This window comes from Bos taurus, chromosome 9 (assembly GCF_002263795.3).
Source record: "Bos taurus isolate L1 Dominette 01449 registration number 42190680 breed Hereford chromosome 9, ARS-UCD2.0, whole genome shotgun sequence".
NCBI lineage: Eukaryota > Metazoa > Chordata > Mammalia > Artiodactyla > Bovidae > Bos > Bos taurus.
The window spans coordinates 101345505-101370419 of record NC_037336.1 but is presented as its reverse complement, the minus strand read 5'-3'; the positions used below and the strand labels follow the sequence as shown (position 1 = coordinate 101370419).

At 47.8% G+C, this 24915-nt stretch overlaps 1 protein-coding gene across 3 annotated transcripts; it reads left to right on the top strand.

Annotated features, from left to right (window-relative positions):
- The first annotated feature begins 6 nt into the window (after positions 1 to 6).
- Positions 7 to 13338, top strand: MPC1 (mitochondrial pyruvate carrier 1). 3 transcript variants are annotated; one of them, NM_001077042.2, is made up of 5 exons: positions 7 to 210; positions 8900 to 8903; positions 11359 to 11455; positions 12327 to 12459; positions 12811 to 13331. In NM_001077042.2, exons 1-5 carry the CDS (start codon positions 140 to 142, stop codon positions 12833 to 12835), a joined length of 330 nt encoding a protein of 109 aa, NP_001070510.1. In that variant the 5' UTR covers positions 7 to 139; the 3' UTR covers positions 12836 to 13331. The 3 variants fall into 3 exon arrangements, with proteins under 3 accessions (NP_001070510.1, XP_059745830.1, XP_059745831.1); XM_059889847.1 differs by having other exon boundaries at positions 81 to 210; positions 2183 to 8903; positions 12811 to 13338; XM_059889848.1 differs by lacking the exons at positions 7 to 210; positions 8900 to 8903 and adding an exon at positions 10726 to 10745 and having other exon boundaries at positions 12811 to 13338.
- The last annotated feature ends 11577 nt before the right edge of the window (positions 13339 to 24915 follow it).

The following is a 24915-nucleotide window of genomic DNA, read 5'->3' as shown; positions in this document are numbered from 1 at the left end:
GCCGTAAGGCGGGGCCGAGCTGTCGTGACGCGCGCGGGCGGTAGGGTGCGGTGTCCGCGCTGTCCGCTTCGCCGGGTGTCATTGGGATCCGAGGAGCTGCGGCGAGGGCACCGCGGGCAGCTAGGTGTCCGGCACCGCCATGGCAGGAGCGCTGGTGCGGAAGGCGGCGGACTATGTCCGGAGCAAGGACTTCCGGGACTACCTCATGAGGTGACGAGTCCCCCCGGGGCCGGACCCTGGACGCGCAGAGGACTCCGGGCTCCGGAGCGGATGGCGCGCGTGACGAGGGGCGCCGCGGGCAGCGGGGCGGGCGGGAGTCCGGTCACTCCTGAGGTGACGAGTCCTCCGGGACCGGACCCTGGACGAGTCCCCCGGGGCCAAAACCTGGACGAGTCCCCCGGCCGGACCCTGAACCCTCAGAGGGCTCCGGGCTCCGGAGCCGATGGCGTGCGTGACGAGGGGCGCGGGGCGGGCGGGAGTGCAGTCAGCCGAACAGGGTCCCGGGGTAGCGGGCCGGCGGCTGAGGGGCCGCGGCGCAGGGGCCTCCGGACAGTGGGGCGCAGGTGGAGCCCCGGCGCGGGCGAGCGCTGAGAGCCGGCCGGGTCCGGCGAGGGGGGCCGGGGCTCCGCCTCCCGGCACCTGCCCGGCAGGTGTGCGGCGGGCGGGCGCGGGGAGGGCGCGCCCTGGAGTCGCGCGGGGCAAGCGGAGCGGCGGGGGCCAGGGCTCCTTCTCCGCCACAAGGGCACCGAGCCCGCCGGGTCGACTCGTCCTTCGCGCTTCTCAGCCTCAGGAGGTCAGGCGTGGGTGGGAGGGAGTCATATCCAACACAGTTTTACAGACGAATATTCTGCCAACCAAGCGCACGCTTTTTTACATGGTGTTTTCCACTCCAGGTAGAAAGGGCTTTGGCGGGATGAAAGGCCTGAAGACACTTTCTGTATTTTAATTCTATCTCTAGCCTTGAGACGCCTGCTTTGTATTTCAAAATGTTTCATAAAACTTCAAAGCCGTTTTATATAGTTTATTTGGGGGCTTCCCAGGTGGCGGTACTGGTGAAGAACCGGCTTGCCAGTGCAGGAGACTAAAGAGGTTCAGCCCCTGTGTGGGGAAGGTCCCTTGGAGGAGGGCATGGCAACCCACTCCAGTATTCTTCCCTGGAGAATAATTTTAAATTTTAGTTTTTATTTGTGTGATTTTCTTAAATCTAGGTAAATTGAGCGCTGCAGTGTTTTCCAACAGTTTAATATAGTAAAGAGGTAAAAGACTTCCCTGGTGGCTCAGACGGTAAAGCGTTTGTCTACAATGCGGGAGACCCGGGTTCAATCCCTGGGTCGGGAAGATCCCCTGGAGAAGGAAATGGCAATCCACTCCAGTACTCTTGCCTGGAAAATCCCGTGGACAGAGGAGCCTGGTAGGCTACAGCCCATGGGGTCACAGAGTCGGACACGACTGAGCGACTTCACTCACTCACTCAATGACAGCTAAAAAGTGTGACCATCCATAGGGTACAGTATGAAGGCGGCTTCATTTACCAGTAGAAATATATATATAATTTTTAAAAATTCTGAATCTTATTGCAAATACTGTTTACTTCTAATTTTAAAGATCAGTAGGGTAAGAAAAATAATTTTCTGCCGTAAATTTGGGATCAAGAACTTCACTCTTGTGTTTTCTAAAAAAAAAAAACTTTCTGTACTTGTATAGGACTGTGGTTAATTAAGATAGATGTTTAGTACTGTGGAGTACAGTATTTATTAGGTTAATATCCTGGAAAGTCTGAGCAAAGTTGTCATGTGAGGCTGTGTGCTTAGTCCCTGCAGTTAAGTTTCCCTATGGCTTCAGATACTACCTTAGGTTTTACTGATGTTTTCTCCTGTGGATGAGCCTTCCTAATAGTTAAGGACAACTAAAGATAAAGCTGTGTGGTGTAATTAAGAACGAAATCTTATCCACATTAGAAATATGCTGGGGATCACCTAGGAAGAGTTTGTAGAATATATGTATTTTCAAGGAAGAGAGTTAGCCCCACTTTTCTAAATTTATATTTTTTCTACTAGATAGGTGTCTGAGAGCCAAGCATTTCGGTTGAATGCTTTGATGTGTGTGACCTTTTTTCAGAGGTTAAGTTCATGTACCTTTAATGTTTGTATAACTTCTCTAGCATTGCTTTCATTGTATTAAGCTCCGACTAAATGAGGAAGAGAATCGCAGCGTCCAGGAACGTGCTTCCGAAGAATGACTTCAGGCCAAGGTATCCCCAGCAGTCAATCCCAGTGGACTTTATTTACCCCATCTATGAAATGGGCTTAATCACAATGTCCTGTCTCACTGGGTTGTTGAGAACATTAAACCAGATGAGGGGTGTGAAAATAGTTGGAAACCCCAAATCACTGTGTATTTCTATTATATCTTGCTGTCTTTGTAGCAGAAACATTTTTAAAAGTTTCCTGTTAGGGGAAAAGTTAAAATCATAAATGTGGATTTTACTGAACAGAGCTTGAGTCTATGCACCCTATACACAACAAAGCCAATCTCCTGACCCGGCATGGTGGGGAAGGAAAGTGCCGTGTTTATTGCAGGATCCCTGCAAACCACGAAGGGGCGGCTCATGTTCAAAAGACCCAGACTCCCAGATGACTCTCAAGAAAGGGTTCTTAAAGACACGGAACAGAAGAGCGAGGGCTGCAGGGTGTGTGACCAGCTTGTGGACTTCCGACTGGCGGGTGGTGACGTAACAAGGTGATTTGGGGAATCTTAATGACAACCTTCCAGTTCCAGCTTCTCATGGTGGGAATGTAGTCACCACCCCCACCATGGGTGGGGTCTTTGTTCCTGCAGAACAGCTCAAAGGTCTGTTAGACTGTTGTGTGTATCCCTTTAGGAGGAGCTAGGACTTGGTTTGTCGCTGAAATATTGTTTACTCTTTCCGTACTTTTCTTGCTGCCATTTCCTTCTTGCTGTGTTTCCTCACTTTCCCCATTAGTAACTGCCTGAATCTGCCCTTGGGAACTTCAGGAAGGCCTTGGAGACTAAAGCCCTTTTCTGTAACAAGAAGTGGGGGCATGGAGGGGCTTTTGTACCCAGAAAGCCCTTACAGGGTCCCCCTCATTTTCACGAGGTGTGAAGCTGTGTATTTTTACCTGGAAATACTTTTGTGGACCGAGCGGAGGAAGCGAGTGTCCTACTGGGTTTGTTTGCTCTGCTGTTCTTGGCAGCAGTGGGATCTCATGCCAGCCTGCCAAGCGGTGATTGAGGACAGGTTTGAGGACTGGTATCAAAAGTTTCATCAGAATCTCTTGTATTAGCTTTTTTCCCTAGAAAGACAGACTTCTCTCTCCAGAACTTATTAGAGGGGTGTTTCCCCTGTTTGTTCTTCCAGTCTTCCTTACAGCCCCTGCTTTGCTTCTGGAAAAGCAAATGAAGCAATAAGAAGACAATTTCATATTCTCCTCCAATCAGAAATGGGGTTCTGGGCCTGCTCGTCTCATCAGTTCTACATTCTTTGCAATCCTGGACGACTCAAGAGCTCCAGCCTTCTTACAGCCTGCCAAAGGGGTATAGAGGTTTTCCAAAGTAAAGCTGTTGTAGAGTTTTAAAGTCATCTTACTAACGACAGAGTTGACATATGCAGCAAAAATTCAAAATCATGTTTCACATAGATTATAAACTCCTGTCAGTTACATCTTCTGAATAAGATTGAAATGCCTCTCTTACTGAAGTGAATTTTCAAGTGTATTTTAAAATGTTGATATATTTTTTTTTTTTTTGGTCAAGAAACCTGAGTTGAAAGAGCAGGCTCTAACCAAAGGCAGTGTGTGGATTTTGTTTGGATCTGGTGTGGATGAAAACAGCTCTAAAAGGCATTACTCGGACAACTGGGACATCAAAATAGGGTCTCAGTGTTAAAACCTTACGGAACTGCAATAGTCTTGCTGTGTGCGCTGGTAGCGTTACTGCGCCTAGTGCTGAATTTGATGATGGGTTTGAATCCGAGCCCCGTTGCTTCCAGCTGTGTCGTCTTGGACAAATTTCTTGGTTTTTGTGCTTCGGTAACTGTTTGATGACACAGCATAGTGCTGTGTATACTTACCGAAGGAAATGTTCTATTAACATATTTTTATGAATATTCCATGCTTAGTCCCTGGGTTCCTGGTACTCTCCTTTTGGTGCCTTTCAGCTTTCCTTTCCCTGATTTCTTCTTCTTACCTTAATGAAAATGTTGAATCAAGAACTTTCTGGATCTCTATTCTGTTATCTTTTTAAAGAAGAATAAACTATTTCCTCACATACCTTCTCAGTGGAAAGCAAAAGAAGATAGCTTTTTGAGGGGGGCAGGGGGGTCGTCTTCTCTCATTCTCCCTCCTGAATTAAGAAAACTAAATTTGAAGGAGCAGCTAAGCTTGGAGATAGGATGTGTGTTTTGTGGTGTGTCAGTCTGTGCATGTTTATACCAGAGATTTATCCCCTTCCTGGAGGAGTGAATGGATGTGTATGTGACATACGTGCAAAGGAGGTCTTCTTAAGTAAGCCTAGATCATGAGTGTTAGAAAATCAGTATATCAGTCAGCATGCTCTTATAAACCCCAGGTAAGTTGGGTGTTTGCAGTGAGTATTCTCCAGTTAATAAGGTTTTCTATTCTGTTAATTTTAACTTCTAAGCTTCCAGGAGAGCTTTAAGAATTTATACTTAATACCCAAGGGAGAAGTTGCAGGGGGAAACAGAAATCTTTCCAAATAGAATAGAATGTTACAGCTGAATGGTCCTCAGACATCAGATGGTCCAGCGCTTCGCTGGCCTTACGGGAAAACTAAGATCCAAACCACGCAGAGAAGTTGAGACGTCGAGAGCCTCTGGACGCCCAAGTTGTGAAGCCAAGACAGGAATGTCTGTTTAAGATTTGGAGGGAGGCACTTACGCACAAGACTGGTTTTGAAAAGAAGGTGTTGTTGCTGTGTCTGCACTTCCTCTCCTGTGTGTGTCTCCCTTCTCTGCCGCGAGCTTCCACGCCCTGCCCTTGGCTTTGCTTCCCGTCACGTAAATGACCTGCAAACAGTTTCTGAGGCTGAGTGTTGAAGCAGAACTGGCCACAAGAGTCTCTTTTCTCCCTTCCAGTTTAGTTTTGACCAATTGAATATCACACATTATGATTTGTGAAAACTCCCTGATTTTAACTTGAAGTAGAAAATCAGGTAAAAGTTGGTGAGAATAAATGAAATGGTGATCACCGTTTTCAGCCTCTAAGAGAGTTGCGGTCTAGAATATCTCAGAATCTTACTTTTCTCTCAGGAGCGATACAGACAGACTATGCTAGGATCCTTTTAGTACTGCATAAGTGAGTTATAAATTACCTAAATTACCCAGAGTACTTGCAGAGAAAGCTAACAATTACTGTCAGTAATTTTAGGAAAAGGAAGCAAATTGGCAGCACCCAGGAGACTTGTTGAAAATAAAAATGGGTGTGGGACGGACCTGGGACCAGATGAGCAGCATTCAGATAAAGGAGGGACAGAAGGCAACGTTTATTTAGGGTGGTCCTGGTCCTCCTCCTCTGTCACCTCCATTATCATTCTGCTTTTTTAAAAAAGTATTTATTTATTTGGCTGTGCAAGATCTTTAGTTGGGTCAGGTAGGGTCTTTAGTTGGGGCAGGTGGGATCTTAGCTGGGGCAGATGGGGTTTTGTTCCCTGACCAGGGATCAACCCTGGGGCTCCCTGCATTGGGAGTGCAGAGTCTTAGCCACTGGACCACCATGGAAGTCCCTCCATCAACATTCTTACCTGGTTTCTCCTTCATGAAAATGCAAGGTCAGGTGAACCGGGAGAACCTGTGTCTGTTTTGAGGGTGTTTTGTTCTGTTCTGAAGTGCAGGCGCGTCCCGAGTGGAGAGAGAGGGTGCTCTCCAGTGTATGTCCCTGTCCCCAGGCGCAGTCTGTATGCTTTTAGGTGTATCTTTCTTTAGAACAGATATTCACACATACTGGGAAACTTTTCTTTTCTAGTTTGGCCCTGCACCAATGTCCTTTTAGATTTTTTGGCTGATAGTTGATTCACGTTTTGGACAACTCTGACGCAGAATTAAGAGACGTTGAGTTATGGATTTTTGTATTTCCCAAAGATGTTTAGAACAGTTTTATTCTCAAGGTCGTTTTATAATCATTAAACCACTATTAAAGTGATGTGATCAACATTATTTTTGTGATCAGCTTCACATAGGACTTTCATACGGAGCAGGAAATGGTGGCAGAAAGTAATTCCTCCTTCACATTCCTCTATGATCTGCCCTAAGGTCGCCTGTTGTAAAATAGGGTAGAGTTTGAACTGTTGTACAATCCAAGGAGACAGTTCTGAATTGAAAACTAAATTATCAAGTTGACATTTTGGATTTTAAGAACTACATCTTGGAATATTTTTGAAATAATTTGTAGGGAAAAAAACCAAACAGCCATTGGTCATTGATCGATGAATAAAAGGCCTGTGTTCAGACCCTGAACAGACGAGAGCAACCCCAGAGGTGACTGCAGCCTGTAAACGGCCAGACCCTGCCCTGACCGGCTTAGGACATTGCTCCCCAGTAAAGCCCTGTGCTCAGATGGGACCTGCTTGTTCCCCAGTGGAAATGGCGTCTGTGAAAACAGCTCACTTAGCTGTGAAAGACGGGCTCTTTCTAGGCTGGTCGTAGTTCATACTGGAAGCTGCTTGCAGTGTATTGTCAGCACCTTTGGCAAGTACTTTCATGCTGAAAATTAGAACTTCTTGAGCCCTAACTCGAAACAACTAGAGGAGGGACCTCCCTGGTGGTTCAGGGGTTGAGACTCCGCTTCCAGTGCAGGGCGCGGGTTTCATTCCTGGCTGGGGGAATCATGCGACATGCCCAAGAACAAAAGGACAAGATGAGTTCTTCGGATGTGACTGTGTGTATAAAGATTTTTATCGTTTTATTCCAGTGATTCTTTCAGTGAAAGTGAAGTCGCTCAGTTGTGTCTGACTCTTTGCGACCCCATGGACTGTAGCCTACCAGGCTCCCCTGTCCATGGGATTTTCCAGGCAAGAAAATGGAAAATCTGGAGTGGATTGCCACTTCCTTCTCCAGGGGATCTTCCTGACCCAGGGATCGAACCCGGGTCTCCTGCATTGTAGACAGACACTTTACTGTCTGAGCCACCAGGGAAGTAAGCTGCATTTTAATAAAAGTTGGCCTTAACAGAACTATTCAGCTATGTCCTGGAAAGAAGAACTACCCTTTCAGCAATAAAAGTAACTTGACATATTTCTGAATGGCATTAGTTTTAACATTCAGGAAAACAATTCACTTAACATTGAAAGATTTTTCTCTTCATTCAGCAAACATTGTCTGAATGCCTTGTGAATGCTGGCTGTCACTTGGACCAGAGTTTCAGTCTGAACAGATATAGAATTACACGCCTATTTTTAGGGGCTTATGTTCTGGCGATAGCCTGTTAGTCAGTGAGAGTGGAAAGTTCGTTGTGGATAGAATTCTGCAGCACTGTGCTTCTGTCCAACTAGTTGTTCTCAAATGTTCCCTTGAAGCCGTGCTGTCCAGTCTGAGAGCCCCCAGCCCCAAGTGGCCGTGACTAGTTGTTCTCAAATGTTCCCTTGAAGCCGTGCTGTCCAGTCTGAGAGCCCCCAGCCCCAAGTGGCCGTGACTAGTTGTTCTCAAATGTTCCCTTGAAGCCGTGCTGTCCAGTCTGAGAGCCCCCAGCCCCAAGTGGCCGTGACTAGTTGTTCTCAAATGTTCCCTTGAAGCCGTGCTGTCCAGTCTGAGAGCCCCCAGCCCCAAGTGGCCGTGACTAGTTGTTCTCAAATGTTCCCTTGAAGCCGTGCTGTCCAGTCTGAGAGCCCCCAGCCCCAAGTGGCCGTGACTAGTTGTTCTCAAATGTTCCCTTGAAGCCGTGCTGTCCAGTCTGAGAGCCCCCAGCCCCGAGTGGCCGTGACTAGTTGTTCTCAAATGTTCCCTTGAAGCCGTGCTGTCCAGTCTGAGAGCCCCCAGCCCCGAGTGGCCGTGACTAGTTGTTCTCAAATGTTCCCTTGAAGCCGTGCTGTCCAGTCTGAGAGCCCCCAGCCCCGAGTGGCCGTGACTAGTTGTTCTCAAATGTTCCCTTGAAGCCGTGCTGTCCAGTCTGAGAGCCCCCAGCCCCGAGTGGCCGTGACTAGTTGTTCTCAAATGTTCCCTTGAAGCCGTGCTGTCCAGTCTGAGAGCCCCCAGCCCCGAGTGGCCGTGACTAGTTGTTCTCAAATGTTCCCTTGAAGCCGTGCTGTCCAGTCTGAGAGCCCCCAGCCCCGAGTGGCCGTGACTAGTTGTTCTCAAATGTTCCCTTGAAGCCGTGCTGTCCAGTCTGAGAGCCCCCAGCCCCGAGTGGCCATGGAGCTTGGAGGGGGTGGCCAGTCCAGGCTGAGGTGTCCCGGGAGTGTTGGCACCCACTGGATCTCAGAGACTTAGAGTCAAAAAAGAATGTAAAATGCCTCATCGTGAGGTTGTTCTTGATTACATGTCCAAATTAAAATATTTTGAAACATTGGAATAAATAAGGTTAACCCCTGTTTTTCATTTTTGTGAACATAGCTTCTAGAAATCTTTAACTTCCTTATGTGGCTCCTGTGTGTGACTTGCATTATATTCTTATTGGATAGCCTGGCTTTAAGGATTAAGTTTATTTTTGATAAAATTAAGGTTTACTTTCGTTAGGTCAAGGTTATTGTTAGAAATACCACTAAATCATCTTTTTTAAAAATGTGCTGCTTGTGTTGTTGTTCTGTTACTGAGACGTGGACACGTGTGCCGTTAAAGAAACTGAAATGTTTCAAAGCATCTGATCTTTTTTTTTTTTTTTTCTTCCCTATGTCTTTCCTGTCCGAACCTCGGCGGCTCCTCACGAAATAGTACGGTAAGAGCCTATCTCTCCTTCGCTCAAGGCTTCTGCAGACTTTGTGCCGTAGCAGAGTTATGGACAGGAAATAGCACATCCTGCCTCCATCCTGCAGGCCTCAGGCCGGGGGCGCCTCCAGTGCCCCCTGGGTCCTTGGGGTCTCCTCTGGACGCTGACTTCCCTAGAGGATCAGCACTGACCTACAGCCATCTGCAGCACAGGCCAGATGTTACTCCAGTGGACAACTGGAGTGACAACTGGAGCCTCGTACTAGATAGAAAAGATGGATTCTGCAGTTAGATAATTTCGTAACTAGTGTTGAAATTATATTTACCCTTTATGTTCTTTTTAAGAAATGTATCTTAACATTTCTTAAAGTGACAACTGGAACCTCGTACTAGATAGAAAAGATGGATTCTGCAGTTAGATAATTTCGTAACTAGTGTTGAAATTATATTTACCCTTTATGTTCTTTTTAAGAAATGTATCTTAACATTTCTTAAAGTGACAACTGGAACCTCGTACTAGATAGAAAAGATGGATTCTGCAGTTAGATAATTTCGTAACTAGTGTTGAAATTACATTTACCGTTTATGTTCTTTTTAAGAAATGTATCTTAGGTATAGCTCAGTGCTTATAACCACAAGTGTATATATAGCCCTTGACTTGCAGAACCCTGTGTCACATGACCCTACACTCAGGCCAGTGAAACTGTGAGCACTGCCGTGTGACAGGAAGTCCCCGGCCTGCCTCAGGTTTCAGATTCACGCCAAAGCCTCCACTGTCTGGCCACAGCGGTGATGCAGACGCCTGGCATGGCCGAGCCCCGCAGGGAGCCGTGTGCGTGATGTGTAGCTCAGAGGTCGCTGAGCAGAGCAGAGTGATGGGAAACAGTTAAACAGCAAGTGATGGCAATAGACTGACATGGTAAAAAAAAAGTGGAGAAGAAGATGATGTGGAATAAAGTGAGGGGCCACAAGGGAAGGACAGGCCCCGCCCTGAAGTAGGCAGGTGAGGAGGGGGAGACATTGTGTCACCAGAGGTCTGGAGGGTGAGGAAGAAGGGACACGGCCAGCCCCCATCTAGACACCGGAACTAGGAAAGCTTCAGCCGTGCGTATCTAACAGAATCCAGTCTGAAAGCAGGACTAATTAGCCACCCCAGCACCCCAGAGGTTCTGTGCAGCAGCCGTGCCTAAGTCACGGGGTCCGTAACTCAGACGTGGACGCCACAGTTCCCAGCATGATGGCACAGGACAGCTCTGACGCTGGATAGCTTCTCAAGGCATGGCCTCGTGCTTGCGTCAAGCATATCGTGCAAACATTTCAAAGTATTAGATCATGACAAACGTAATTCTCATTTATTTTTTTTTGCATTTCCCTTTCTCATTCTTAGGAGGTTTTGAATTTTAATGAATCTTGGTCAGTATTAAAAAATGCAGATCTAGAAATGTATTCTGCAGTCTAAATTTATCTTAAATGCTGGGATAGGCAGAAATAAAGCACTGCTTAATGTTCTGATAACCAAAAAGGGTCTTTAGCCAATGACGTGTGGTTTCCTTCACATTTTACTTTTATTTTTTCGGCTGTGCCACGTAGCTTGTGGGAATCTTAGTTCCCCAGCCAGGGATCAGACCTGGGCCTCCCAAGTGAGAGACTTAGGCCTAACCACTGGCGCCAGGGATTCCCTCCTTCATACTTCAAGTGTTATTTGCAAATTGTGCATAAATAAGACAAGTTTTAGTTTAATAGGGAAAGCCCCTGGGCTTATTTCAGCCTCAGAAACTAAATTAAATTGGCTGTCACTGCTGTTCAGCACGGACAACTAAGTCTTGGTGCCCTGTGATGGCTGTGGTTGCAGGTAAGAAACGGTTGGTCCATTATCTAAGTATAGGTTGCTACTATTATTTTAAAAGTATTTTTCAATCTTTATTTCATACTATCTGAGGTTCCAAGTATAAATTTTTTGGTTCTCTGATCTGAATATGATCATATGAACTGAAAGCAGTTTCTTCCCTTTCTAAGTTATTTTCTTCAGAAAAAGTATGCAACTTAGGGTCTGTATTTTAAGAGATACTGACACATATCTTAATGAAAACTTGAAAAAAGAAGTTCTGATAGATTTAAACATTGCAGAGAATAGTTCTAACAAGGTCTAAGTTCAGTTGTGGCAAGACTGAATTATGCAAGAAGTTGATCTCATTTGAAAATTCTCTAAATGAGATCATCAGAGATTACTTAACTGTCACCTGGAAGTTAGCAGGGACCTTGGTAAAGTGCTTGCTCCTTTCGGTTTGGGGTCTCACCTGTGAGAACTGCTGGTTCATAGGCCAGTACTTCCACAGCCCAGTGCCTGCCTGCCTGGTAACCCAGGGGTTAACTGCACAGTTCGCGTTACCATCTAAGGTAGAAGTTGCAGCTGTTCATGGCTCCATCTTCACTTTTCCTCTTTTTTCTCTCCTCATTTTTTATAGCACTTTTGGGGCCCAGTAGCCAACTGGGGTCTTCCCATTGCCGCCATCAATGACATGAAGAAGTCCCCAGAGATTATCAGTGGGCGGATGACATTTGGTAAGGACGCAGATGTGAATAACTGGGAGGATTTTTATGTATAATTATAGCATGATACAGCTCCTGCGTACGTTTCAAGTTTGTTGCCCCAGATACTGCAGTCACGTTAGAAAGTACCACAGAGCCTGCTGGCTTCGAGAGACCTTATGTCACACAGAAGGGAGAAACTGGGCTCCTGTGTTTAGAAGAATTTGTTAGGGTCCTGTCTGCCTTTCAGATTTAGTACCCCAGTTAAAGAGTGTGTCCCTCTTGAGCTTTATTCAGAAAAAGTATCTTTAAGTTTACTTGAAACTCTTAATATTTGACTGTAAAACATATTGAGGGGATTAAATGGCAGGTCTTTCAGATAACAGACTATAAACAATTCTGCTGCTGCTGCTAAGTCGCTTCAGTCGTGTCCGATTCTGTGTGACCCCATAGACAGCAGCCCACCAGGCTCCCCCGTCCCTGGGATTCTCCAGGCAAGAACACTGGAGTGGGTTGCCATTTCCTTCTCCAGTGCATGAAAGTGAGAAGAGTGAGTGAAAGTGAAGTTGCTCAGTCCTGTCCAACTCTTTGCGACCCCATGGACTGCAGCCTACCAGGCTCCTCTGTCCATGGGATTTTCCAGGCAAGAGTACTGGAGTGGGGTGCCATTGCCTTCTCCGTAAACAACTCTAGGGGACAGAAAAGGAGCTCAGAACTGATGTCTGCGCGCTGACTTTAATAAACAGCAGCGTACCCAGCTTCGGGGCAAACCATCTCATGAGCTTCCCGTTTGCGGAAGCATGCAAAGGTTGTAGCAGAAGAGGCTCTTGTGTTGAGGCAGTCGGCCCAGCAGCCCTCGATCTTGGCGGCTGTCAGTCACACTCTGTCTTGCGTGTCCTGACAGCCCTCTGCTGTTACTCCCTCACGTTCATGAGATTCGCCTACAAGGTGCAGCCTCGGAACTGGCTCCTGTTCGCCTGCCACGCCACCAATGAAGTAGCACAGCTCATCCAGGGAGGACGGCTGATCCGGCACGAGTGAGCAGACCCCTCTCACCCTTTGTGCTTTGAGGAGCTGGGCGGAGTGGAGCAGAAACCTCTAGGGTGTGGGTGTGGACAGAAGTGCGTCCGCAGCTGGGGAGACTTGATTCAGAGCAAAACTATGCCAAGAATTTGAAACAGTGATTGGGCGGTTAATACAGCACAGTGAAAAGTCACTGATTAAAACAGGAACGTTGGCATGAAGTAGGAGATCACTGTTTCTGTAAAATCCTGACTTGAAACACGGGTACACCAAGCTCTCCATGCCCTTTCTTAAAGCCCTCCTGACCTTTGAGGCTGGTGGAGAAGTTGTTTCCTCACTGGATTTTGCCTTGTGCTTCTTCCCAGGATGTCTAAAAAGGCTTCAGCGTAACAACGGGAGATGAAGAACCGGCCTTTGAAGGGACTGCATCGCCAGCTGCTGTTGCCGAGTCACGGATTCCACCATCATGAATAGTCTTGCTGAGGAAAACACGCGGAATGCTATTTTTACTAACCGGACTATTTTTCTAGACATAGCAGAGTCCCTAAACCAGCTCTCTGCTGCCTTATGAGTACTGAATATTTTCTTCTCTTCAGAAAGAGTAGCACAAATATGCAATCAATTTAATAATTCTCAATGAAGGTTTTATCTGCAGTAATATGTGTATTATCTGTAAGAATATACTTAGTGAAAAACTGAAGAGAACAAAATTTGTAACCATTAGCATTTAAGTACTCAGAAGGCATATCCTTAATGACCATGACCCGGCTGACAGCTGGCCGCATACCGGAAAGCACATTGCCAGTGTTTGAAAAGCTATTTGTACTTCCGTGCAGTGTGTATATTGAAATGCTGTAAATTAATGACAATAAATGATTTAAATATTTGTGAAATGAGTATGATTAAATACTTTGCTGTGTTTGTTAAGAAACTGAAGAGCTGTTTCCCAGAAAGGACACTTACAGGTGAAAACTGGAGCTCCCTGAAAGTGGGTGAGCCGGCAGTGGGCAGTGACAGGCCGGGGCCTGCTTCCGGAGGGCACCCCCAGTCCCTGCTGCTCATAGTGCCCTCTGCCTTGTGGGCAGGCAATGGAAAGTGGGTGCCTCGGGCCTGCACCTGGACCCTGCCGAGGTGTCCTGGGCACACCCGTGCTGTTTCCGGGGAAGCTGTGGGGACTGCAGGCCCCCGGCACACGGCAACACCGCGTGGGCAGCACCGTGCGCGGTACTGGGAGGGGAGGCTGACCCCGGGCAGGGGCACGCTCGGAGGGCGGGGGTGGGGCGGCCCGAGGAGCCTGTCCTGACGCCTCGGGTCAGCACGCAGCACGGCTGGGGTTTCTAACGCTGCCCCGTAGACGGGAGCGGGTTTGCTGTGCTCTGGCGGTCATGGACGAGGGAGGCAGATGGACAGAGGAGTCCGCAGGCTCTGTGTCCCGTCTTCTCAGCCAGCCTGTCCCCGCTGAACCAGAGGGAAGGGGGCAGGGGGCCCGTGTGACTGGGGCCTCCTGCCTCGAGGCTGCATCCACCACAGATGGGGGACCCGGGACAAGCCCTTCCCCCTAGGTCAGGTTCATGCCTCCGGGGCTGCCTGCAGGTGAGGGTGGTTGAAAGGAACTTTGGATCTGAGCCTGGATGGGCTTAATTAAACAGCGCCTTCTGCTGGACCGGTTGCACACGTAACAACTTGTAAGCAACGCACACCACCCAGGAGCATATAAAGCAGCCTCACGGCCTGTCCAGTCCGGAGCCACCACTGGTAGTCTGTGCTCTGGGATCCTCCCCTCCCCCTTGCACCTTGGAGAACCTGCCCTACCCGTCTCTAGTGCCATCAAGGAGCCCGCGTAGCTCAAGGTGACAGTTGGGAGACTGATACCATCTGCCAGCTCTCACACCTGGGGCACCTGCTGAGGAAACGCGGACGGGCCGGCAGGGCCACTTCTGCCCAGAGTGGACATGGACGACCAGGATGTGTGCTGGGCACGGGGCTCGGGGAAGGGGCCCATGGGCCCCGAGAGGTGCACGGCCCACATCAGAGCGGGCGCTGAGGGCCCTGGGGGCCAGCTTCCCGACGGGGTCTGCAGAGTCCCGGCGAGGACGCACGCCTGGACCCCAGAACGATGAGAAAAGGTTCGGGTGCAGCGTTGCTGGCTGGAATCCAGCTCCTAACACAGCATCAGCACCAACAGGACAGCTGTGACCCAGAACCAGACTTCCTCTCTTAAAGGTTCTTGGTTCCTTTAAAATGACCGGTGCATCATTAGCAGAAAGGACACTCAGAACAAGCGGGCATTCCGTTTGTGAGTGAAAAGCTCATCAGAGAGGCTGGTCAAAGGGTATGAAAACTTCGTTCTCCCAGCGGAACCCTCCTGGGAGCGTGGACTCCGGGCCTTCCAGCTCTGTGCTCCTCCTGTGAACGTACCAGGCCTTGTCTTGGGGCGACATGAGAAGTGAGTTATCACAGAATGTGGTGGCTATTTGATCTGCCCTCCGGGTGCAGTGCCTGCTCCCTGCAGGGTGCCCGCAGGGCATCGCATCTGGGTACTGGGCGGAGTGTGAGTAGAGAACACCAAGCCAACATGAATATCTAAATATGTTAACCGTATATATGGTTACATGCAGAGTAATAACAACGGCAATAACTAAAACAGGAAAACACAGGGCTTGGTTTGGTGCAAATGTGATTACTCTAAAATCCCAATGGAGCAGGACCTGATGGGCCTTCCAGGGTGGACCCTCCCCCAGGTCCTTCGCTGAGCCCCCTCACAAGCCCCCAGATGACGTCTCTGGTGCTCATTCCTGAGCTGTCTCATGGATGCTAGTTCAGTTCAGTTCAGTCACTCAGTCATGTCCAACTCTTTGTGACTCCATGAACCGTAGCACACCAGGCCTCCCTGTCCATCACCAACTCCCGGAGTTCACTGAAACTCATGTCCATCGAATCAGTGATGCCATCCAGCCATCTCATTCTCTGTCGTCCCCTTCTCCTCCTGCCCCCAATCCCTCCCAGCATCAGGGTCTTTTCCAATGCGTCAACTCTTCACATGAGGTGGCCAAAGTACTGGAGTTTCAGCTTCAGCATCAGTCCTTCCAATGTACACGCAGGACTGATCTCCTTTAGGATGGACTGGTTGGATCTCCTTGCAGTCCAAGGGACTCTCAAGAGTCTTCTCCAACACCACAGTTCAAAAGCATCAATTCTTCGGCGCTCAGCTTTCTTCACCGTCCAACTTTCACATCCATAAATGATCACTGGAAAAACCATAGCCTTGACTAGATGGACCTTTGTTGGCAAAGTAATGTCTCTTCTTTTCAATATGCTATCTAGGTTGGTCATAACTTTCCTTCCAAGGAGTAAGTGTCTTCTAATTTCATGGCTGCAATCACCATCTTCAGTAAAATAAAGTCTGACACTGTTTCTACTGTTTCCCCATCTATTTGGCATGAAGTGATGGGACTGGATGCCATGATCTTCGTTTTCTGAATGTTGAGCTTTAAGCCAACTTTTTCACTCTCCTCTTTCACTTTCAATCAACAGGCGTTTTAGTTCCTCTTCACTTTCTGCCATGAGGGTGGTGTCATCTGCATATCTGAGGTTATTGAGATTTCTCCCGGCAATCTTGATTCCAGCTTGTGTTTCTTCCAGTCCATCATTTCTCATGATGTACTCTGCATATAAGTTAAATAAGCAGGGTGACAATATACAGCCTTGACGTACTCCTTTCCCTATTTGGAACCAGTCTGTTGTTCCATGTCCAGTTCTGTTGCTTCCTGACCTGCATATAGGTGTCTCAAGAGGCAGGTCAGGTGGTCTGGTATTCCCATCTCTTTCAGGATTTTCCACAGTTTATTGTGATCCACACAGTCAAAGGCTTTGGCATAGTCAATAAAGCAGAAATAGATGTTTTTCTGGAACTCTCTTGCTTTTTCGATGATCCAGCAGATGTTGGCAATTTGATGTCTGGTTCCTCTGCCTTTTCTAAATCCAGCTTGAACATCTGAAATTTCACGGTTCATGTACTACTGAAGCCTGGCTTGGAGAATTTTGAGCATTACTTTATTAGCATGTGAGATGAGTGCAATTTGCAGTAGTTTGAGCATTCTTTGGCATTGTCTTTCTTTGGGATTGAAATGAAAACTGATTTTTCCAGTCCTGTGGCCACTGCTGAGTTTTCAAAATTTGCTGGCATATTGAGTGCAGCACTTTCACAGCATCCTCTTTCAGGATTTGAAATAGCTCAACTGGAATTCCATCACCTCCACTAGCTTTGTTTGTAGTGATGCTTTCTAAGGCCCACTTGACTTCACATTCCAGGATGTCTGGCTCTAGGTGACTGATCACACCATCGTGATTATCTGGGTCGTGAAGCTCTTTTTTGTACAGTTCTTCTGTGTATTCTTTTTTTTTTTTTTAAGTGATCAGAAAAAAAGCATTTATTCTACACTTATGATAAATAGATAAAGGGAAACCTTTTCTTTAGAGTAGTATGACAACTAATTAATATAGAAAGAATAATGCAGGTAGAAAAATCACAATTTGGTAAACATCGCAGTAAAAATTTATTCAGACAAAAATCATCAAAAGATGCTAAATCTAGGAGGGGAAGGTTTGACAAGGAATAGAACATCAATCAACCTGGTCTCAAAGTTTCTCCTCTCAAATTATCTACTAATTGCAAAAGTTAAAACAGGAACTTAACGATACAGTGGAGAAACTGGACAACATCTTACTCAAGTGATAAAATTAACATCACCAGTAAGAGGTGAGGGGACATTCTGAGAGCCTAGATATGACACTGAGAGGACACATCAGTCACAGGATTTCAGCCCATACTGCATAATCCAAATCTAACCATAAGGAAGAATCAGAAAAACCCAAACTGAAGGATAACCTATACTTTAACTGTCCTGTATTCTCCAAACAAATACTATAAAAGACAAAGAAAGGCTGAAGAACTGGTCCAGATTAGAGTCATGATAATCTAACATATGATCCTGGGTTAGATCCTGTAGCTGTAAAAAAATTTACCAATGGGACAACAAATGGAACTGGAACAAGGACTATAGATTAGATGAAAATATTAATGTTAAATTCCTGAATTTGATAACCATACTTTACATGCTTGTTCATATGAAGTACTGCTGCTACTAAGTCACTTCAGTCATGTCCGACTCTGTGCGACCCCATAGACGGCAGCCCACCAGGCTCCCCCGTCCCTGGGATTCTCCAGCCAAGAACACTGGAGTGGGTTGCCATTTCCTTCTCCTCTTCTGTGTATTCTTGCCACCTTTTCTTAATATTTTCTGCTTCTGTTAGGTCCATACCATTTCTGTCCTTTATCGAGCCCATCTTTGCATGAAGTGTTCCCTTGGTATCTCTAATTTTCTTGAAGAGATCTCTAGTCTTTCCCATTCTGTTATTTTCCTCTATTTCTTTTAAACCCCCTCCAAAAGGAAGAAGTCAACTACTAGACCAAGAGCACATGGTCCCCAGACATATCGGTGCCTGAGGATTGATCATGTGAACACCTGACCCCTCCCTGTGACCTCACCATCAACCAATCAGAGAACTGATCACACTCCCTGGGACCCCCTCCCTCATCTGGCCTGTAAAGGCTTTGCTGAAACCCCCAGGAAGCTGGGCTGTATGGAGCGCCAGCTGTGCAGACTCCTTGCTCATCACCTGCAGTGAACACTGCCCGTTCCTCCCCACAGCCCAGGGTCAGTGTGTCGCCTTTACTGTGCGGGCGAGGAGACCCAAGTTCGGGTTGGTAGTGTCAACTACAAATTGGCACTTACCAAGAGCATTGCCAGTGCCAGAACAACACAGGCCTTTGCCATCTGCCTCCATGGAGATTGACCCCCGTGCTGCCATAGCTGTGGAGCTTCGACAGCCCCCGAGGGAGTTCAGGCTGGAGGGAGGCACTCTGTCCTCCAGGGAATCTGGTGGGATGGGTCTTTAGATAGTTGAATGTTTTTAGGAACAGATTTTATGATCTCAATCCTGGCATATCTAGAGAAACATTAAATCCCTTCATGGTGATGCCAGACCCTCATGACTAACAGAAACCTTTTGTAAAATGTTCACAGTAGTGAACTCCCCCTTCACCAAAACCTTCTATACTGACTTTCCCCACTGCCACTTTGGAGCAGACTCTCAGAGCTCTCTGAGATGCTGCCTCCTGGGCTGCAGGCCTCATTGTGCCCTAAATAAAACTTAACTCACAACTCTCTAGTTGTACATCTTTTTTTAGTCAACAGTAGCAACACATTTTCAATTTTTTAAACTGCCACGTATAATGTTCTGTGTGAAAATAATACTCCAGGGCTCAAAATGTTGTTCATTTCAAATAATAAAACGCGGGGTTCGAAGCCTGCACTGTGACACTTCCATGATGAGTGACGTCGACTGTCACGTGTCAAAGGGCCATGAGGGCTTCATCCACAGGACACTTCCTTTCTCTGACGGGTCACGGGGCAGAGGTTGGGGCCGTGACGAGTGTCCTGCACTGTCCTGGGCTGGACCTGCACGTCCCAGGCACAGACGTGGCGGCCGGGAAATCCACAGGCCCCTTCGGTGACATTCCTCCCGCCTCGCTGGCCGTGCCCCACACCTCCTCCAAAGGCTGCTCCCGCCCGCCACAGGGCCACTTGGGACCTCCGGCCGGGCTCAGGGACTGTGCCTTCTTACGTTTTCATCCGGGACTTCTCAGCCATCTTCTCAGATGTGTTTGTGCAGGGGGTTTGGCTGAGGGTGTCCAAAACACAAGTAGTCACACAATCTGAGGTCCCGAAACCCGAAGTCACACGGGAGTGCTTCCGCAGCCTGTCACTGTCTCAGAAGAACTCGGTTTTCAGGCCTGGAGAGAGTGGATGGAGCAGAGTCACACGAGGCGTCTGTCACCCGGGCAGGGTGACCTGGCCTTGGAGCCGCAGGGCACGAGGAGGGCAGAGGCTGACCCAGGGGCAGAAGGGTGGTACCGGCCCCAACCGGTAAGTCTCACCTAGACAGTCACAAGGGCAGCTGGACGGCGGTTTTCTATGCCTAGTTATCAGAGCTTTGCTATAAGGCAGCGCTTTATTCCATTAACTAAACTATCCACTTACACCTGGACATGGGCCCCAGTGAAGAAGCAGGATAAATACTCAACTCTCCTTTTCTGCTCGATTTTTCGAGTATAATTGGTTCAGTAGCCATTTCAGTTGTAACAGATTATTTTGACATGTTTTTTCTGTTTTCCCTTTTGAGCAGAGCCGGCTCAGGAACTGTCATAGACTGAATGTTTTCGTCAGTGATGTTTACTGTTTTCGGTCAATGGTATCACTTTGGCCTCTGGGAGCCCCTGTCCAAGTCTCTCTGCTTTGATCGCACTAAGCCCGGCACAAGTGCCCCCGACTTCCCAGCCCCATCGTGAAGACCCCCCTCTTCCAGTGGGGAGTGTGTCAGCAACCCACACGCCAGCCCAGCTCCCTCCTGCTGCCGGAGGCACAGGGTGTCTTGGCCAGTTCAGCCCACAGCACTCAAAAGGACTTTGAAAAAAAATCATGCGCTCATACTGATATTTCCCTGTCAATTCTTGTTGAATTCAGTTCAGTTCAGTTTAGTCGCTCATTCATGTCCAGCTCTTTGAGACCCCATGGACCACAGCACGCCAGGCCTCCCTGTCCATCACCAACTCCCGGAGCTGACTCAAACTCATGTCCATTGAGTCGGTGATGCCATCTAACCATCTCACCCTCTATTGTCCCCTTCTCCTCTCACCTTCAATCTTTCCCAGCATCAGGGGCTTTTCCAATGAGTCAGCTCTTCGCATCAAGTAGACAAAGTATTGGAGTTTCAACCTCAACATCAGTCCTTCCAATGAACACCCAGGACTGATCTCCTTTAGGATGGACTGGTTGGATCTCCTTGCAGTCCAAGGGACTCTCAAGAGTCTTCTCCAACACCACAGTTCAAAAGCATCAATTCTTTGGCACTCAGCTTTCCTTATAATCAAACTCTCACATCCATACATGACTACTGGAAAAACCATAGTGTTGACTAGACGGACCTTTGTTGGCAAAGTAATGTCTCTGCTTTTCAATATACTGTCTAGATTGGTCATAACTTTTCTTCCAAGGAGTAAGCATCTTTTAATTTCATGGCTGCAGTCACCATCTGCAGTGATTTTGGAGCCCGAGAAAATGAAGTCAGCCACTGTTTCAACTGTTTCCCCATCTATTTGCCATGAAGTGATGGGGCCAGATGCCATGATCTTCATTTTCTGAATGTTGAGCTTTAAGCCAACTTTTTCACTCTCCTCTTTCACTTTCATCAAGAGGCTTTTTAGTTCCTCTTCTCTTTCTGTCATAAGGGTGGTGTCATCTGCATATCTGAGGTTATTGATATTTCTCCCGGCAATCTTGATTCCAGCTTGTGCTTCTCCCAGCCCAGTGTTTCCCATGATGTACTCTGCATAGAAGTTAAATCAGCAGGGTGACAATATACAGCCTTGACGTCCTCCTTTCCCTATTTGGAACCAGTCTGTTGTTCCATATCCAGTTCTAACTGTTGCTTCTTGACCTGCATACAGGTTTCTTAAGAGGCAGGTCAGGTCACTACTTGTAGAGTACTTCTACTTAATTTCTTTCATTTCATAATCGAATCATTTATACCGAATTGCATTATTTCTAACACAAGCATTTCATTCCTTAATTGCTTTACCCAACAATATAAAGTAGTTTCTCAATCGTTCCATTATTCCAGCAAACAGTGAAGCTGCTGAACGCCAGCTTGGCAATTGCCCTTGCTCTTTGTCCTTGGAGTGCATGTCCTCAATATGTGAGTTCCAAGTAATAGTTCTAGATTCACTGGAGACAGTCTTTCCTCTCTGCTACGTGAACACTTACCCAATGTAGAGTCCAGCACAGGTGTTTGCGTGTATTCTCAGTGTGAAGGCTTTTGCATTCCAGCAGCTGGTAGTTCTTAGAAGGGGAAGCTCTGGGCTCGTGTTCCCAGGACAGGAAACTGGAAATCAGGCCAAGAATCACACGACCGTCCAGCCAATTCAGTATCTATGATCTCGTCAATTCTTCAGTGTAGACGGTAAGGTCTGTCTACCTTCAAGGGTTCTGGCTAAACAAATCAACTCTACCTTTTGATATTTAGCTTCTAGTAATGTTACAACCTCGGAGAAGGCAATGGCAGCCCACTCCAGTACTCCAGTACTCTTGCCTGGAAAATCCCATGGACAGAGGAGCCCAGTAGGCTGCAGTCCATGGGGTCGCTAAGAGTCGGACATGACTGAGCGACTGAACTGAACTGAACCAAATTTTCTGCACACTAGGCCCTGTATTTTCACACCAAGGTTTACATTGCACACACTCACATAATTCTCAGATGATATCCTCTAGACCTTGTGCAGTCCCTTTACTTTTCTTGTAGGCAGAGCTTGAGGAGACAGATGGTCTCAAGATTCTGCAGGATAGGCACTTCCCTGGCGGTCCAGGGACTAAGCCTGTGCTGCCAGTGCAGGGGGCCTGGGTTCGCTCCCTGGTCGGGGAACTGGATCCCACACGCCACAGCTGAGCTCGCATGCCACGACTAAGACCTGTGGCAGCCAAGCAAATAAAGTATTTTTTTATTAGAAAGATTCCGCAGGATAAGCAAAAACAACATGTGTAAAAGCAAGCTCGCTCTCTCTCTCTCTCTTTTGGATCTGAAATCCTCTCTTCATTCAAAAGTCAAAATGCAAGCTTTGCTTCCTCTGTATATTTTCTGGGCTTCCCTGGTGGCTCATCGGGTAAAGAATCCACCTGCAATGCAGGAGACACAAGAGACACGGGTTCAATCCCTGGGTCAGGAAGATCCCCTGGAGTAGAAAATGGCAACCCACTCCAGTATTCTTGCCTGGGAAATTCCATGGACAGAGGAGCCCAGCAGGCCACAGTCCATGGGGTCACAAAGAGTCAGACACAGCTGAAGTGACTGAGCTTGCATACGCACATATATTTTCTAGCATAAGCAAACACCCCCTAAGTAGTTCACCCACCTCAAACCTTATAATAATTGTAGTTAGGTACTTAAAAACACAACCAAAACCCCAAGAGTTCTCTGACTGCATTTGCTTAATTTGTAACTGTAGCACCACGCTTGGCACAAGTTCTGCCAAGAGGGAGGGTAAAGGTCAGCATGAGACGGACGGAAGGCCAGCGCGTGCGGCAGTGAATTTCACTGCATTTCACTGCAGTGTCTTTGCTTCTGGCCAAGAGTGAGAGCAGAGCACAGGTGAAGCTGTTAAAGCAGGCTCCTGTCACCAGCCCTGGGCCTGCCGACATCCATCCTCGGCGTCTGGAAACCAGCGCTGGAGATACAACACGACGGTGTAGGTGATAATGACAGTGCGCAGTGCATGGATCCAGTCTTTCCAGTTTTGCTTCATTTAAACACAAGCGCATTCCCCTTTCTTCTGAAAGCCTAATTAAGAATTACATGACCTCACAGTTGTTTAGTAAAGTTTTCAGAAGTTGCTACTTAGAGCAAAGAGTAAGTCTTTCAACACAATTTGGGTACCTAAGCCTCCTGAGCGGGCATTGAATCTTAGCAGTTGCTTTTCCTAAACGGATGCTCTGAGCGCTCCCCTGATCAATGAGGTCATCTCTCTGTGGAACTGGCAGGCTTACAGCTTGTTTAAAATCATCTGAAGACTTCTTGAACATATGAGAGACAACTCTGCAAATTTAATTTAAAAGGCTTCCTTTTCCTGCAGATGGGAGAACTAGGCAAGCACGCGGAGAAATGTGAACACGTTCCTGGTTGGCAGAGCTGTCTTAGGTTGGACGTAATATCTGGGGTCTGTTCCCGTCCTCCTAGGGGCAGTTCTGGGAGGTTTGCTGGTCTTCCTCCTCTGTTGGCTTGTAGGCTCCTTGGGGGCTCCTGGCGAACCTCTCCTGTAACCAGAGCCCATAAGGATTCAAGCAGCCTTTGTGTATTTTAGGAAGTCCTCAAACTTCCCGTTTCCTCACAGGCCTCCCTGGCAGCCGGCAGGCAGGGAGCGAGGTTGGGGCTCCCTCTGCCCCCCGGCCTCCCACATGCGTGCCCCAGAAGCAGGCTCCTTACAGAACGTCCACTGTACGGGCCCGCGTGCGGGCAGCTTCATCACTGAGAAGACAGGCCGGTTCTGGCAGCAGAGGCCCCGCCACTGATCAGGGAACCAGCTTCTCACCTTTCCACGCCCGTCACACTGCCCAGGTGTTGGTCCTGGAAGCACAGTCTTAAAACACACTCCCATTCTGCACAATTCTCTGACGGATCTTGTAGCATTTACTAAATCCCTTTTCTGCTTAGACTGGTCCAAGGAGATTCTGCTGTTTGTGGTCAGGGGCTCTAGCCATCCTGAGACAAGGAACGTGGAGTCTGAGACTTCATGTCCACAATTCCTGGAGAGACAGCAGTAGCGCCACAGGCATCTGGAAATACCTTTTATGATCATAAAGGCGAATACCTTTTGGGAAGGCCGAGGGGTGGGGCTCCTGACTCCCCAGGCCCAGAGTGCCTACGGCTGCAGAAGCATTTGAACGTTAAAATGTGCTGGAGATAGGGGGATAAAACAAAATGCCTTTTAAAAAATTTGCGATAATAAATCCATTTCACTTGGACTGAAACAGCTCCTGTAGGCAGGATGAGTAGCTCTACGTTTGACTACAATAAAAAGTCCAGAAGAGAGGTTACAGCAGGAGTCACAGAGACACAGACTGAGGGAAGGGAGGGAGGGAGGGAGGGAAAGAGAGGAGGAGGGTGGCGGGCAGGGAGGGATGGAGGAAGACGGGATCACACGGAAAGAATTCATAGATGGGGGAACGACAGCAAATCCACACAAGAAGTGCTAAAACAAAACCCACGAACATCAGATGCAAGGAGAAAACTCTAAAGGCTTCCACAGAGAGAGAATTACGCATCTGTAAGCAGGGTGATTAAACAACCAGCCAGTAAGTAGAGCCTGTGTCTCCATTTTGGGCTTCCCTGGTGGCTGAACGGGTAAAGAATCCACCTGCAATGCGGGAGACCTGGGTTCGATCCCTGGGTTGGGAAGGTCCCCTGGAGAAGGGTGTCTCCGTGGACGCGAGGCCCTTCTGGTTTCCATCTGCGGCCCAAGCTTCATTCCTAGAAGTGCCCCTCCACTCGCAGAAGCTTCGTGGTTGAATTTTATCCTCACTCTATCTGCAAAGGAGTAAGAGACAGCTTGGCAGGAAAACACTACAAGAGGATACTGGTGTAATGGGTTTGGTTTTTTTAAATAATTTTATTTATTTTCAGCTGTGCTGGGTCTTCGCTGCCATGCTCCAGATTTCTCTAGCTGCAGAGAGAAAGGGGGCGACTCTCTAGTCGCAGTATACACAGCCTTCTCCCTGCAGTGGCTCCTCTGGTTTCCAAACCCGGGCTCTAGGGTGCATGGGCTTCAGTAGTGGCAGTTTCAGGCTCTAGTATGCAGGCTC